The 15,968-nt window shown below is 47.8% G+C and overlaps 1 protein-coding gene across 2 annotated transcripts in view; it reads left to right on the top strand.

The window, feature by feature from the left end:
* The window catches only part of SRF (serum response factor), a 72,186-nt gene that overhangs the window by 10,050 nt on the left and 46,168 nt on the right, over window positions 1–15,968 (top strand). For both annotated transcript variants that reach the window (XM_083733452.1, XM_083733453.1), the window contains exon 2: window positions 9,365–9,631. In XM_083733452.1, coding sequence (XP_083589578.1) covers window positions 9,365–9,631 — 267 coding nt within the window. The remainder of the gene's footprint in view (window positions 1–9,364; window positions 9,632–15,968) is intronic.

Genomic DNA, 15,968 nt, shown 5'->3' with positions numbered 1-15,968 from the left:
CACGTCAAAGTGCAAGTAGATCAATAGGTACCACTCTGACGGAAAGGTAAACGGCGTTTCCGTGCGCTGCTCTGGTTCGCCAGAAGTTGCTTAGTCATGCTGGCCACATGAGTCAGTCACGACTGGACCTAATCATCAGGGGTCCCTTTACCTTTATGTTCCCCACCACTCAGGGGATTGTTGATAAAGGATAGCTCTGTAAACAGCTACTGGTAGGCATGAGAGACAAAAAGAACCTCATTGCTGTACTTGTGAACACAACTTGCTGGGAAGGGCGGTTTTCCTCATGCCCTGCTTGTGAGACTCCACAAGGCCTACAGCTTCCTGGACTAAGAATCAGAGAATCATAGAGTTGAATGGGGCCCTGAGGACCATCTAGTCCAGCGGTTCTCAACCTGTGAGTCCCCAGATGTTGTTGGACTACAACTCCCACCATCCCTGAGCTCTGGCCTTGCTAGCTAGGGGTGATGGGAGTTGTAGTTCAACAACATCTGGGGACCCACAGGTTGAGAGAGGCTGATCTAGTCCAAGCCCCTGCAATACAGGAATATGCCGCTGTTCCTTCTGGGGATTGAACCCGAAACCTTGGTGCTGTCAGCACCGCACTGTAACCAACTGAGCTCTAATGAGACTAGCTGGACCTTTTGCCTCTTCCAGCATTGCTCTCCTCCTGTTGTCAGACCCAAGCTGTGCAATGGCTGGAGGAGAGCCTTAGCTGCGGGATTTGACAATTAACTGCCCGATCTGCTGCTTTTCTGCTCTCTGACCTTGTCAGTGGTGGTGGGGGTAAAGGGCACCTGCAAGGAGGCAAGTCCACCCGGGAGGTCGGCGTGGTATCTAAGAGAGGTCAGGCTGTGGCATATTGCTTGGTGATGACTTTGGCTGACGTTCCGAAAGCTCTACTGACTCCGCTTCCTCTTGCTGACTGATGGCCTGTGCTCAACTGTCAATTGCAGTGCCGTTTCCCCTGAGTAAGTTCCTCCTCCTGTCATTGTGTTGGCCCAGGGATGAACAAAGCCCCCTGAAGCAAGTGACTTGGATGGAGAGCAAAGCTGTTGTGGCACTCATAGGAGATTACGGTTGGGTCCGGTTTGGTGCTGTGTCTGACTTTGGTGGTGATGGGAGGGGAAAAAGCAGTGAGCTTTGACTCTTGCTTGCAAACTGCCAAAGCACGAAGCAGGATAACAGAAGACAGAGTGTTGTTTGCCTTTGTTAAGGGTTCTCCGAAGTGAGATTTCCTGCCCCCTTGTGCAGGTAGCTGGCATTGAGCGGGTTTGATAAGGTAGCGAATCACAAGCTAACCAGTGCAGACAATGGAGGAGATTGGCAAATGCAGCAGATAAAAAACCGTTGTCTAATTGGATACCAGTTGGAACTTCTTTCACAAGTGAAGGAATGCTGACCATGCTTCTGAGCATGTGCAAAGTACCTTTCCCTCCCTGCTGTGTAATTAGAAGCAGTCCTCTGACATTTTTAGGGGTGGGGGTTTCAAAATAAGACTGTGGCTTCCAGGTCTGGAGCTCCTTTTTTAGAAGGTGAATTTTGCCGAAAACTGTGTGTGTGTGTGTGTGTGTGTGTGTGTACACACACACAGAGAGAGAGAGAGAGAGAGAGAGAGAGAGAGAGAGGCTGGTTGTGTTCTGTCTGGATAAGCCAAATACGTAGCTGAGCAAGATGACACATATTTCTTTCTGCTTTACCCTGGATAGCAAGAATTCATGGGAGGTCTTGTTTTCGGGAACAGTGTTTTTGGATGGCCACACTGGTGCCACACCTTGTGCCAATGTGCCGGGTTGATTGTTTTCTGAGAGCCTTCCTGAAGGAGAACTCTCCAATGCCAAGTACGCAGAATGTTGAGACTGGGACCGGGGTGTGCGCACGATATTTATAAACATTGGCAAAACAGTAGATTTAGGAAAAAAGAATCCCAAACCTCTGGAGGAGTTGCGCTCCTACAGTGTTAGGCCTGTGGATTAGAAGCCAGAGCCTGGGCTAGGGGCCTATAGAAGCATGTAAGAAAGGCAGAGGCCAGGGGAATGTGTAAAACAGCTCTCCCCAGCTCCTTTAAGATATGGAACTACAATTCCCATCAACCCTTGCCAGCGGGATGATGGGAATTATAGTCCAGCAACATCTAGAGGCACAAGGTTGGGGAAGACTGGTATAAACAGAGCAAGCCTTAGAAAATATTAGAGAGAAAAAATTAGGTGCAATGAGAGGAAATGTTAAAATATGTGCTTAATAGTCGCTGGATGCAGAAATGGACAGAGTTCTTAAAATCAATTAAAGTATATTCTTTTTTAAAGAAAAGGTCAGAGTTCTTAAAAGCTGTGTCATGAAATTTCCTTTTCTGCCTGTCCTTTTTGGCACCTGCCCACCCTAAAAAACCTAGGCACCTTAGCTGACTTTTTAGTTTACTCCTGTGAATGCTAGGTTACTGTAACTGGCAGGGGAAGGGATTTGGATGGAGGAAGTAATTATCTGAGGAATAAGTTGTGTGGTCCAGATTGCTGTCTGACTTGGGAGTTAGGGAGGAAGTGGGGAGCGTCCTGCTCCTCAGCCTCCAGAATCTCCCTGCAAAAGCCTCTGTTGTGACAACTGGGTTCCTGGGGCCTAGTTCAGTTCAAACTTTGCGATAGTATGGGCTGCAAGGGAATTCCCGTTCTCCAGAGTGGGCTGTGGGATTGGAACAGAATGCCCAGTTGAAGAAAAGAGAACGAAAGTCGAAAGAAAACCCTTAAAAATGTTAAAACTCCCGATCTCCTCCAGATTGACATTGGTCATTATGAAAACCCACTTAACGAACAAGGCCTTGCAGCACTTTTGAAAGATGCTTGGGTCTTTAGAGTTTTACTGAGTCTGGCTTTGGCTGCCTGGAAGGGTCAGAAAAGATGCTGCAGGTACCGTATTTTTCGCTCTATAAGACACACCAGACCACAAGACGCACCTAGTTTTTTGGGGAGGAAAACAAGAAAAAAAATATTCTGAATCTCAGAAGCCAGAACATCAAGAGGGGTCGCTGCACTGTGAAAGCAGCAATCCCTCTTGCTGTTCTGGCTTCTGGGATAGCTGCACAGCCTGCATTCGCTCCATAAGACACACACATATTTCCCCTTACTTTTTAGGAGGGAAAAAGTGAGTCTTATAGAGCAAAAAATACGGTACTTTGATGCAAATATACTTTGTCTGCAGCACCAGGATAATTGGCAAAAGCAGGAATTTTTGTATAGTTGACCCCCCCCCTTATAATATAGCAAAATGTATTACACACACACACACACACACACACACACACACACACACACACATGTGCAATTAAACCAAGGTGTTTGGATTTAAATCCCACCACATGGAGATTCTTGTGTTAAATTGTTGGGTTTTACCCTGATTGAATTTAAAGTTTTGCTAACTGTGCCCTTTGTGAGACCCTTCATTTTAATTGAACTTGCTTCTCTGTGGGTCTTTGCTTATCTCAGTCAGGCTTGCCACTCGTTCAGTTTGTTTCCTAGAGGAAGGAAGTAACAAATAAGAACCATTGAATAACTAGAACATGTTTGCTCACAAGTGAGCAGAATCTAGTACCAGTCTGTGTTTCCAGGAGTCTAAACTCGTAACTATGCGCCGGTTCACTTGAGCAATTACCTGCCTTGGAAATCCTCCAATTATCTTAACTTGTTAGGAAATTGTAAATAAGGTATTTGTTAGTTACAGTCTGTATTCTGATAAGCTGAGAATGTTGTTATCCTGTGCCTACGAAAAAGACGCCTATTTTTTCATTTAAAAAATCAAAACTTTATTGACATAAACACATACTTAATACAATAAAAATAATGGATATGGCAAATAAAAAGGAATGTGAAAGCAGAAAAATAGAAAGTAGAAAAATAAAACAGAGATACAGAGTAGGGGTAAAAAACCCAAGAAATTGCTGAAAATACAATGCCTCATTCAATTGTCAGATATGAGAAGAAGAAGGTGGGTCAATTCAGTTCTCAGTAAAACCTCTCCACATGCTTGTCTGTAGTACAGGTGGTGTAATGGGCTGTTTAATTGAGTTAGCATAGCAGAGGAACTTATACCATATTGAGCAAAAAAGGACAAGGCACTTGATTTTGACAAAGCATTGTACATAGATTAAAAACAAGGAAGTCTTTGCCCATGTTTTGTTTTGGCTTTCTTAACATCGGAGCTTCAAAACTGGGACTGTCAGGCAAGAGGCCCTGCTATATGCTTTGGCTGGCTGGAGCTGATGGGGTTGGAAGTCCAACAACATCTGAAAGGCACCAGGTTGACTATGGCTGACAGAAATAGTTTGGGGAAAAGGTGTTCTTCATGATTCTTATACCTCTCTACTTGCATGTTTAATGTTTCCCCCCTGAATCTCTGGTTGAATTATCCCCAGTTTAAGGATTGATTCTCCCCACTACTGCTTTACAAATGTAATTGCCATGCTTGAGCAAGCTGCCTCCAGGTTTCTAGCTGCCGGCTTGCTTGGTTAGTGATGTGGCTGTGTTTAACGGGAAGATGAAAGTGCTCTTGAGTGCAGTTGACCCACCTACAGAAGGCGGTAAGCAACTCCTGTTGATTGTTACAGATTTGACTTGCACCGTGTTCCTATATAAGCAGCAGAGGCACGAGAAGCTTCTACCTTGGAATTTGAGCATACTTAATTTTGCCTTGTCTGAAGAAATAGTGTATCTCAGCTACAATCAGGTATATTTAAATGAACTATTTATTTTGCTTAACATTTTATTACAAAAAGATAGAGTGCAGTTGCAGAACGTTAACAAATCTTGGGTACTGCCATTTTAATTTGCAGAAAAAGGCGTTTATAGTTCTCATTCACCCTCTTCAGAACTCAGAGTTTAGGTGAAGTGGCAGGGCTGGTTCGGAGTGCCTTACTCGAGACCACATATTACTATGGCAAAAGTGGGACTTGAATCGAAACCCTGAAGTTTCTTGGAAGGTATACAGAAAACATAAAACAAAGTGATGGACAAGCCAGTAGAGCAGTTGCTTGTTTGGTCTTCTGGTTGGAGAGGTGCAAAAGCTGCTTCTTTTTAAAAATTGATTTTTATTGAGTTTTAAATTGGTTATTCATATACATATTCCATTCACTCTTTAACATATATTGTACACATATAAAAAAATCTAACAATAACAAGTGACTTCCCACCACCTCAGTGCAGCAGCTTCTGTCGTCTTCTCAATTGTGTTGTTTTTCCTTATTGCATTTCTAATACATAATATATCTCAGGGGTGGCCAACTCCCAAGAGACTGCGATCTACTCACAGAATTAAAAACTGCACGTTTTTTAGGGGTTCAGGTCAGGTCAAAGTTGTTGAGCTTTTTTTTTTAGGGAGAAAGAGAAAGGGGAACAGCCACTCACCAACAGCCTCACTCAGTAAACTCCCGGTCTGTTCTGCAGATCATGTGACAATGGAGGGCAGGGTGAGGGGGCAGGGCCAGATTCTAATTTACCAATGGAAAGGGATCCAGGGATCGACCACAATCTACCAAAACCTCCCAGGGATCTACCAGTAGATTGCGATTGACCTGTTGGACATACCTGATATATCTTACCTATCTGATCTTTACTTTGCAAAATTAAGTCGTAGCATATCAGGGATTTTATTTGAGAACAACGTTTCCCCAGATAATCTTTTACACATTCCCACTCCATTTTGAATTTTTGGTTTGGTTGGTTCCTACCTGCTTCTGTCATGCTTGCTAATTACAAATACTGATACAATTTAGTTTGCCATTCTTCCTTTGTTGGTGTCCTATTCCCCTTCTGATTTCTTGCAATTAACGTTCATCTCGCTTTATTGGCCGAGGGAGCCAATGTACAGCTTCCGGGTCATGTGGCCAGCATGACTAAGTCGCTTCTGACGAAACGAGAACAGCGCACGGAAACACCATTTACCTTCCCGCCAGAGCGGTACCTATTTATCTACTTGCACTTTGACGTGCTTTCGAACTGCTAGGTTGGCAGGAGCAGGGACCGAGCAACAGGAGCTCACCCCATCGTGGGGATTTGAACCGCCAACCTTCTGATCGGCAAGCCCTGGGCTCTGTGATTTAGACCACAGCCCCACCCGCGTCCTTCTGTTGTAGCATATAGGAACACCCTTTTTTGAGAGGTGCAAGAGCTTCTATGCCCATCAAGTGGAGAGTTTGTTAGACTCTGGTTCAGATTTCAGGTGATGGAAAAGGCCTGTGCCTGAGATCTTGGGAGAGCCGCTGCCAGTCAGAGTAGGCTAGATGGAAAAGTAGTCCGACCTTCTAATTTGAAGCTGGCTTCCAACATTCCTATGTTTGCCGTGCTTTCTGGGTGGCTGTTTGCCAAAGTAGGCTCCCACTCTCACCCCCCCCAAGTTGTTCTTGGTAAGAGAGCTGGCCTTTGTGTTTTGAAGGACCTATTAACGAGGGAGGCAGGCCAGCCAGCTAGGCCTTGGGGGAGCTAGTGCAGCCCCAATTTGCCATGTTTGTGAAGCCGGCGTGGTGCTGGCGGAAAGAGCAATGAGTGCCGCAGATAAAGAAGAGCGACACATTTAGCAGACGCCTGATAAAAGGCGCCTGGCTCGTTGCAAGTGGGGGGGGGATGAGTTTGTGCTTCCCTCAGCCGCATTCGCATCATATGTAAGATGCTGTTTTAAACAGTCAAGGCTTCTTCTCCCAAAGGATTCTGGGAGCTGTCGCTGGTTAAGGGTGCTGAGAGTCGTGAGGAGAAACCCATTCCCCTCACAGAGCTACAGTTGCCCTAGTGGTTTTAACAGCCAATCCTCCTTCACAGGAAAATCTGGGAATTGTAGCTCTCGGAGAGGAACGTGGGTCTCACAGCAACTCTCAGCACCCTTAACAAACTACATCTCCCAGGATTCATTGGGGGAAGCCACGACGGTTTAAAGTGGTATCACACTGCTTTAAACGTATGGTGTGGATGTGCCCTTGGTAAAATAGAAAGCTTTCGGTTTTGGCTGTAGAGTCCTGCTGCAGGAGCCCTGGACATTATCGTTGTTGTTTGGTGTCATAGGACTGACTCCTCACTCATCTTCTCCTCTATAACCTTTCTATCAGATGGGGCAGTCATCACTCTTGTCTTTTGACAGGATGTGCTCTCTATTTCTAAGCTTTCTTGTCCCCCTCCCTGCCTTGTTACAGAGTGAATATGATGCTGTCTTCTTATTTCAGGCTTTGTAGCTGAGAAAGAAGGCTAGAAAGGGGTCAGGGGGGAGGATGCTGGACTACTTAGGCCTGATTCAGCAGGGCTCTTGCGTTAGGTAATTGGCTTAAACCATCCCCAGTTTGCACTGGGCTTTGTCTCCTGGCCACTGTTTTGCACTTGGGTCTGGTTAGTGAGCTTCAGGATTCTTCTAGTTAAAAGCAAAGTGATCGCCTTCCCTCCAAAGTCCTACAGTTTGACCATTCCTGAGCTGTTTTAGTCCAGCATCACATTTTGCAGCAGCCAATAGTTGCTGGAAGGTGTGGTCATGTCTGGCTTTGAGCAACACTCGATTTTCTGTTTCCAGTCCCTTTCAAGCATAACTCCTCAACCCAACTTCTGGACAGCTCACCTGGTTAGTGTGTGATGCTGATAATGCCAAGGTTGCAGGTTCAATCCCCGTATGGGGAGAATTGTAGGGGGTTGGACTAGACTAGAGGATCCTTAGGTCCCTTTCAGCTCTACAATTATATTTCCTTTTAAATGAAAATTCTCCAGAGCCCAGAGCAAGGTTCTGCGCCCAAGTGTACCAAGCTCCCTTCTACAGAGCCAGAATATTGATCCATTTAACCCTGTGTTGTCTCTGGAAGCCAGCTCTCCAGATTTCCACAAAAGCGTCTGTCCCAGTCCCACCTGAAGATTCCAGGGGTTTGAAACTGTGATCTTCTGCATGTAAAGCAGGTGCTCTAACACTGCTATGGACCTTCTCTTAATGCAGTTGTGGAGCACGCATAGCCTTGATCATTGACAGGTAGCAAAAATACTAACACATCCATACCCAGGGCTTTGATTGGATGTGTAGGAAGGATGCCCACAGATAATGCTGTCTTGGTGTCGTCTTGATGATAGCAGAGGGTCAGTGCTCACAAAGCAAGCCAGTCTCTTTACCCCTTTTGCCGCTGGGGCTAAGGGTGTTTAGTACATGCACCCCCTGGAAACGTTTTGGAAAACTGTTCCAAAGAGCAAGAACATGAGGAAAGGATCCCTGCTGGATCAGGCCAGAGGCCCATCTGGTCCAGAACCGTGTTATCACAGTGGGGAAACCAGCAAGCAGGATTTGAGCGCAAGAGCCCTTTCTGCTTGTGTGGTTTCCAGCAGCTGGTATGCAGAAGCATTGCCGGTGTGGTGTAGTGGTTAAGATTGGTAGTCTCGTAATCTGGGGAACCGGGTTTGAGTCTCTGCTCCTCCACATGCAGCTGCTGGGTGACCTTGGGCCAGTCACACTTCTTTGAAGTCTCTCAGCCCCACTCACCTCACAGAGTGTTTGTTGTGGGGGAGGAACACAGTGTGGTGTAGTGGTTAAGGACTCATAATCTGGTGAACCGGGTTCGCTTCCCCGCTCCTCCACATCCAGCTGCCGGGTGACCTTGGGCTAGTCACACTTCTCTGAAGTCTTTCAGCCCCACTCACCTCACAGAGTGTTTGTTGTGGGGGAGGAAGGGAAAGGAGAATGTTAGCCGCTTTGAGACTCCTGAAGGGGAGTGAAAGGCGGGATATCAAATCCAAACTCCTCCTCCTCCTCCTCCTCCTCCTCCTCCTCTTCTTCTTCTTCCTCCTCCTCCTCCTCCTCCTCCTCCTCCTCTGGACCAGGGGTCAGCAAACCTTTTCAGCAGGTCTATCCCTCAGACCTTGTGGGGGGCCGGACTATTTTTTTTGGGGGGGGGATAATTAACGAATTCCTATGCCCCACAAATAACCCAGAGATGCATTTTTTAAAAAAGCACACATTCTACTCATGTAAAAACATGCTGATTCCCAGATTGTCCACGGGCCGGATTTAGAAGGCGATTGCACCAGATCCAGCCCCTGGGCCTTAGCTTGCCTATCATGCTCTTGACTATAGCCAGAGAGCAAAAACCATCATGGCTAGTAGCTTGCTATTTCAGGGTAGCATTGGGAAGGGAGCAGCTTGTCCACAACTGCGTTGGATCTCGATGTGGGCATTTGGCAAATCTTCTAGAAGGTGGACTCCGATAGCAGACCACATGTGTAAAGCTGGCTTTTCCACATTTGTGAATACCACTAAAACCAAGCGACATCCTCTCACTAGCGGTTGGGTTCCCTCTCCGTGGGAACCAGGGTCTTGCGAAGCTCCACGCCTCATTGTTGACCCTCTCCTTTTCCTCTCTACCCCGCAGGCCTACGAACTCTCCACCTTAACAGGCACTCAGGTGTTGCTGCTTGTGGCCAGCGAGACGGGCCACGTCTACACGTTCGCCACGCGGAAGCTGCAGCCCATGATCACCAGCGAGACGGGGAAAGCACTGATCCAGACATGCTTGAACTCTCCTGACTCTCCTCCTCGGTCAGACCCAACCACTGATCAGCGCATGAGCGCTACGGGCTTTGAGGAGACGGACCTCACTTATCAGGTGTCCGAGTCAGATAGCAGTGGAGAAACAAAGGTATAGACACCCTCCCTTTTTCATGCTGTGGAGGGCTTGGAGGAGGGGGGAATTATTCCTACAGATTTCAGGCTTGTTGGGTGGGTCTACTGTGCGTGTGTGGGAGAGGAAGAGTGGAGATGAACTTGTGTTGAGGGTGACCTATCATCTGCAGGAAGGAAGCCTGATGTTCTTATCAAATGGCCTCCATGCTCCTTTTAGAACCTTGGATCTTCCAGGGTTCCGAGTCACATGGGGCGCTGACTCAAGTAGCAAGAGACTCTGCCCACCCAGCAGTTCAAGCCTCCCACATGGAAAGAGCCACTCACCCCTGCGTGTGTGAATGATTTGAGAACCTGCTAGATCAGGCCAGTGGCCCATGCAGTTCAGCATCCTCTTCTGGCCACCCAGGTGCCAGTGGGAAGCCTGCAAAAGCAGGACATGGGCACCAGCAACACAGCCCATCTGCAGTTCCTAGCAGCCTGCATTCAGAGGCATTTTGCTCCTGACCTCAGAGGCAGTGCCCGGCCATCGTCGCTAGTAGCAGCCTTTATCCTCCATGAGTTGGTCCAGTCCTCTTTGACCTGAAGGAGCATCTCCACCCGCCCTGTCCATTCCAGACACTGGGGTCCAGCTCCGAGGGCCTTCTGGTGGTTCCCTCATTGCAAGAACCAGGCAGAGGGCCTTCTCGGTAGCGGCACCCTCCCTGTGGAACGCTCTCCTGTCAGAGGTCAAGGAAATAGACGACTATCTGACTTTTAGAAAACATCCGAAGGCAGCCCTGGTTAGGGAAGTTTTTAATGTTTTATCGTGTTTTTAATATTCTGTTGGGAGCCGCCAGGAGGAGCTGAGGCAGCTCAGTCAGAAGGGCAGCATAGAAATAAATTATTATTATTATTAGGCCATCCAAGTTGGTGGCCATCCCTGCTTCCTGGGAGTGAGTTCCATAGTTCAACCACTTGCTGCACAAAGAAGTACTTTTTAAAACCTTGCAACATTCAGCTTCGATAGATGCCCACCAGTCGCCTTGTTGCAAGAGAGGGAGAAAACCATTTCTGTACCCTCTGCCACCATGCCATGCATAATTTCATAAGCTTCCACCGTGACACCTCTTTGCTTGCCTTTTCTCTAAACTAAAAAGTCCCAAACTCTGCAGCGTCTCCTCCTATAGGGGAGCTACTTGTATGGAATAAGTATTATTATTATTAGTAGTAGTATTCTGGCTTCGGTGATCTGTGGTGTTGGCAGGGGACAAGTCTATGGGCCGAGCCTCCTTTTGGCTGTAAAGATTCCTATATAGCGTGACTCCTAGCGTTCAGTTGTCTCTCCCTTACCTCCTCCTCCCTCCTTCCCTGGGACTTGAGTAGTTGTGCCCTGTCAACTCTGCTGGAGCTCTGCCGAAGTGGAAGCAGGGCTGAGCCCCGCCTTGCCCTCGGCAGCACGGTCCTGGATGGGAGATCCCTGGGGTGGGTTGAGGGGGTGCAGAGCGACAGGTGCTGCTTCCCTCCCCCCCCCCCCGGCCACCCTGTGCCCCTCACCGAGGAGTCCTGCTTTTCGGTTATCTCTCCTTGGGCGTCTCTCTGCTCGCGCTCATTGATAAAAATTTGATTCTGCCTCCGTGGCCATATAAGGCCCGGTTTCCTTCCCCGGAGTCCCTGGCTGGGCCCCTCACATTCCTTATAAGCTGCAGCTGTCTCTTGCTTTGGTGCTGTTTTGGAAGGGGGCAGGGAGGACACGGGGAATTGAAGCACTTGGCTGAACAGACTATTCCTTCTCTCCCTCTCCCTCTCTCTGTCTCCAACCAGCTCCTCTGCTGGCTTAACTCACAGCTCGCTTCTCAGCAGCTATCGTATCAGTAAAGGGAGCCGACAGCCCTGATAACGTGGGACAATTGCTCCCCTTCCCCCAGGAAGCTTAAAAGGTCTTGGGCTTGCTATCTGTATGACTTTACTCTGCTTTTATATAGCACCTTCTCGAGGCACCAGAGTTCTTCATGCACATACATGCATCTCACAAAATACAGAGTTGTAGAATTGGAAAAAGGTCTCCAGGGTCTTTTAGTCCAACCCCCCACAGTGCAGGAATCTCAACTAAAGCATCCACGACAGATCGAACCTTAGCTTAAAAACCTCCAATGATGGCGAGTCCACAACTCCCGAGGGAGACTGTTCCACAGTCAAACAGCTCTTACTGTCTGAAAGTTCTTCCTGATGTTTAGTCGGAATCTCCTTTCTTGTAACTTGAAGCCACTGGTTCGAGTCCTATCCTGTGAAGGAGAAAACATGTTTGCTCCATCTTCCATTTGACAGCCCTTTAGATATTTGAAGATGGCTATCGTATCTCTTCTCTGTCTCCTCTTTCCCACGCTAAACATTCCCAACTCTCTTTCTCTCTATATATATATTTATTAGTTTTTTTAACATCTCATTTCCAACAATCACATAACTTAACTTCTTATCTTATACATTGTTTTAGACTTCCATCAACACCTCTGATGATTTTCTGTTCTTTATCACTTATTCTGAATTTCTTAATATATCTATTACTTTTAATTATCATCAACTAATAGTTCTCCTCATAGTCTTTCTTGCAATATTTCATATAGTTCTCCTTCTTGCAGTCCTACTAGCGTACAGTGGTGCCTCGCAAGACGAAAAGAATCCGTTCTGCGATTCTCTTCGTCTAGCGGTTTTTTCGTCTTGCGAAGCAAGCCCATTGACAGCTTAGCGGATTAGCGCTACAGCTGTCAAGCGGCTTATCAGCGGAACAGCTGATAAGCGGCTTAGTGGCTTAAGAAAAGGGCGGAAAAAGCGGAAAAAACCTGCGGGGGGACGCAAGATTTTTTTCGTCTTGCGAAGCAACCCCATAGGGAAATTCGTTTTGCGAAGCGCCTCCAAAATGGAAAACCCTTTCGTCTAGCGGATTTTTCATCTTGCGAGGCGTTCGTCTTGCGGGGCACCACTGTAATCTGTTCATTAGTATTAGTTTTCAAATAGTTCGTATATTTACTCCAGTCTTCTAAGAATCTCTGGTCCCGCAGATTTCAAATCCTTCCAGTTAATTTATCCAATTCTGCATAGTCCATCAATTTCATCCACCATTTTTCTTTCGTCGGTAATTCTTCTTGCTTCCATTTTTGTGCCAATAGTATTCTTGCTGCCGAACATTCCCAACTCTCTCAACCGATCCTCATAAAGCTTGGCTGCCTTCCTCTGCGCTTGTTCCAGCATGTCAGTATCCTCCTGGACACAGGGCTCCAGGTGTGGTCTGACCAAGTCAACAATCCTCTGAACCCACTGACTGTAATGTCAGTGGCATTGTTGCTGTCCCCACCCCACCCCCAAGTGCAGATGAAAAGGTTCGGGCTGAGAAGAGAGTGTTTTGCTTGAGTCCACCTGGTGAGCTGAAGGTAGGATTCAGCCACACATTTGCTGGCTTTCTTCCTCTTTGCCACCAGGGTTTTGGAAGCCCCTTCCACCACATAGGGAGCTAGCTGCCTTCTGCTGAGTCAGGCTGTCGGTGCAACTAGCTCAGCATTGTCAGTGGCTCTCCAGGGTTTCAGGCAGGCCTTTCCCATCCCTCTCTGGAGGTGCCAGGGTTTGAACCTTCTGCATGCAAGGCAGATGTCCTGCCACATAGACTGCCTAGGGCCAGGTCAGACGGTTTTATCTCTTCCTCATCTTTGACTGCTCTGGTCAGCAGCTACCCTGCAAGGTCTCTGGCAGAGGCCTTTCCTGTCATCTGCTGCCTTCTGATCTTGTTCACTGCAGGTGCCATTGGTCCATTTCACAGAATTGTAGAGTTGGTAGGGACCACAAGGGTCATCTATTCCAACCCCTGCAATGCAGGACTCTTTTGCCCAGTGTGAGGCTTGAACCCATGACCCTGAGATTAAGAGTTTCATTCTCTACCGACTGAGCTATCCCTCGGCTAACTGTTGCATGTTCTCAATTGGCAGAAGCTCTCCGCAGAGGCCTTTCCCATCACCTCCCGTCCGACCCTTTTAACTGGAGATGCCGGGTTTTGAACCTGCGGCCCTCTGTGTGAAAAAGCATGTGCTCTCTCCCATTGAGCTGTAGTCCATTTCCAACCTTGAGAAAATCCCTGGCTCTCATTTATTTCCTTTTTGCATATTTTGGAAGATACAGGAAATGAAGCTTCTGTAATAGTTTCCTCGGGTCACAAATCCGACCCCCGGCGCAATAGAGAGCGCAGCGGGCAACTGTATGAAGCAAAATACTCCTCTTGTGAAAACCAGCATTGCTTGAACGGCTTCCCTAGTGGTGCCATAGAGCGGGGTTTCCCAAACTTGGGTATCCAACTGTGTTTTTTGGGGGGACTACGATTCCCATCATCTCTGACCTCTGTTCCTGCTAGCTACAGATGATGAGAGTTGTAGTTCAAAAACAACTGGAGACCCAAGTTTGGGAAACCCTAACCTAGAGAGACACCTTTGCCCAACCTTCACCATGCTGGCTTGTGGTGTGTTTGTTTTATGAGCATCATAAGGACATTAGATGAAGACTTGCTGGTCAGAACAAAAGCCAATCAGTCCAGTCATGTTGGTTAACTTCGATGCCTATGGGAAGCTCACATGTAGGGCATGAGGGCTCACTATCCCTATTGCCGCCTGAGAGATGGAGATATCCCCAGTTCCTAGATTTATGCTTGGGGGCATTGGGGTTTTCCAATTGGCACAGCTCAGCAGTGGAGGTGTATTTCAGATTAGGTCATAATCTTTGCCTTTACAATTGGAGGGTGGGGGGAAACCCCACTAAAACTTCTACATGCAGAAAATAATGTACCCACACCCTCACTTTCCCACCCGTGTCCTAAGTTCCGGCCAGTGTTTTAGAAGACTGACTGCAGAGGCTAGAACTATGGGCCTTATTGCTGCTCTTGACCTTTTGGAGAAAGGAAGAGGGATTTGAGGAAGCTTTTATTCCCTCTCTGCCCGTTACATAAGGAGCCAATTCCTGTACTTGTGCTCTTTGGAGAGCTTGTTTTGTGTGTGTGTGTGTGTGTGTGTGTGTGTGTGTGGCTGTTGACCAGCTACAAGTCTTTGGACTGAATGGGTTTTTAGTTTTTGGAACAGAGTTCGTCTGTGCTCTTTCCAGTTACCAGTGGTGCTTTTAACTTGAGGTGGTAGGATTTGAACCGGCAACCTCGCGTGTGCTCTGCCCCTGCGCTGCAGCCCCTTTTGTTGCTGTTGTGGGTTCGAAGGAGAACCAGACAGATCAGAGTGGGCACTTCCTCATCCCAAGAGAGCCACATTCCTTTCTTGGTAATTTTCCAGTGTGGCCACAAGGAGGGTGCATTGCAGGGTTAATGGGGGATGTGGCTGGGGAGAGTTCCAAGGGTCAGATAGAGAGGTCTGGAGGGCCACATTTGTTGCCCCCCATTTATATTTAATTAAATTTTCAAAAAAATCACATGCACTTTCCAATACATGATATATATTTTCCCTTTCGTTTTGTCAACTCCCCATCCCATTTGCCATGGTATTATTTTATTTCTCTTCCTTGCTGCATCCTATCTTCTCTCTCTTACACCACAACCATCATACAATAACCTCTCATTCTGTTGCTCATAGTTCAAATCCCGCTTGCAAAAATTCCTCTTGCTATCATATTTCTTTAAATAGTCCAAGAAAGCCTTGCATTCTTCGACAAAACACAAGCATCATTAGGTTCTCTTATTTTAGCTGTTAGCTTTGCTGATTCCACATAGTCCTTCTGTGCTGGTCCCGAGGGTTAACCGTGCGGCGAGGTCTGGGTCCAGTCCGAGGTCAAGGGTGTGGTATGGAGGCTGTCTGTCAAAGCTGAAGCTGGGTCCAAGGCAGGGAGTCGGGTGAGGTCAGGAACTCTGGCAGAAGAGCAGGACAGGGTGCAGGCAGGAACAGGCTACAACCTGGGACTAGGGCTGGCTGGCTTTTATCTGCCCCGAGGCATAGGGCGGCCCCAGTCCACAGGTGACTCGCCTCTCCTGGCCTGGAAGCGAGCACTCCTCCTGCGGGAACATACTTCCCTCCGCCTCTCTGCCCTGAGCCTCTGCAGCTCAGGAGAGGCTGGAGGGTTACCAGACCCAGAGGCAACCTCAGCTTCCCCTGAAGGGGCTGCGAGTAGAGCACCTGCAGGCAATGGGTCCTCCATCACCTCAGGAGCCAGAGCAGACTCAGCTGATGCCTGCATATGAGGATCCAGCACAGGTGAGGACCCTTCAGGCTCAAGCCCCAGCCCCGGCTCAGCTGGTTCTGGAGGCGGGGACTCCTGTGCAGGCTGGGATTCCTCAGGTTCAGCTTCGAGTCCGAATCCCAGACCATCACACCTTCACTTTAAGTATCCAGTCTTCTTTGGTG

The sequence above is a fragment of the Podarcis gaigeae genome (assembly GCF_964106915.1).
Source record: "Podarcis gaigeae genome assembly, chromosome: 3".
NCBI classification, from domain to species: domain Eukaryota; kingdom Metazoa; phylum Chordata; class Lepidosauria; order Squamata; family Lacertidae; genus Podarcis; species Podarcis gaigeae.
Note: the sequence above shows the minus strand (reverse complement) of the source record. Positions and strands in the feature narration are given on the sequence as shown.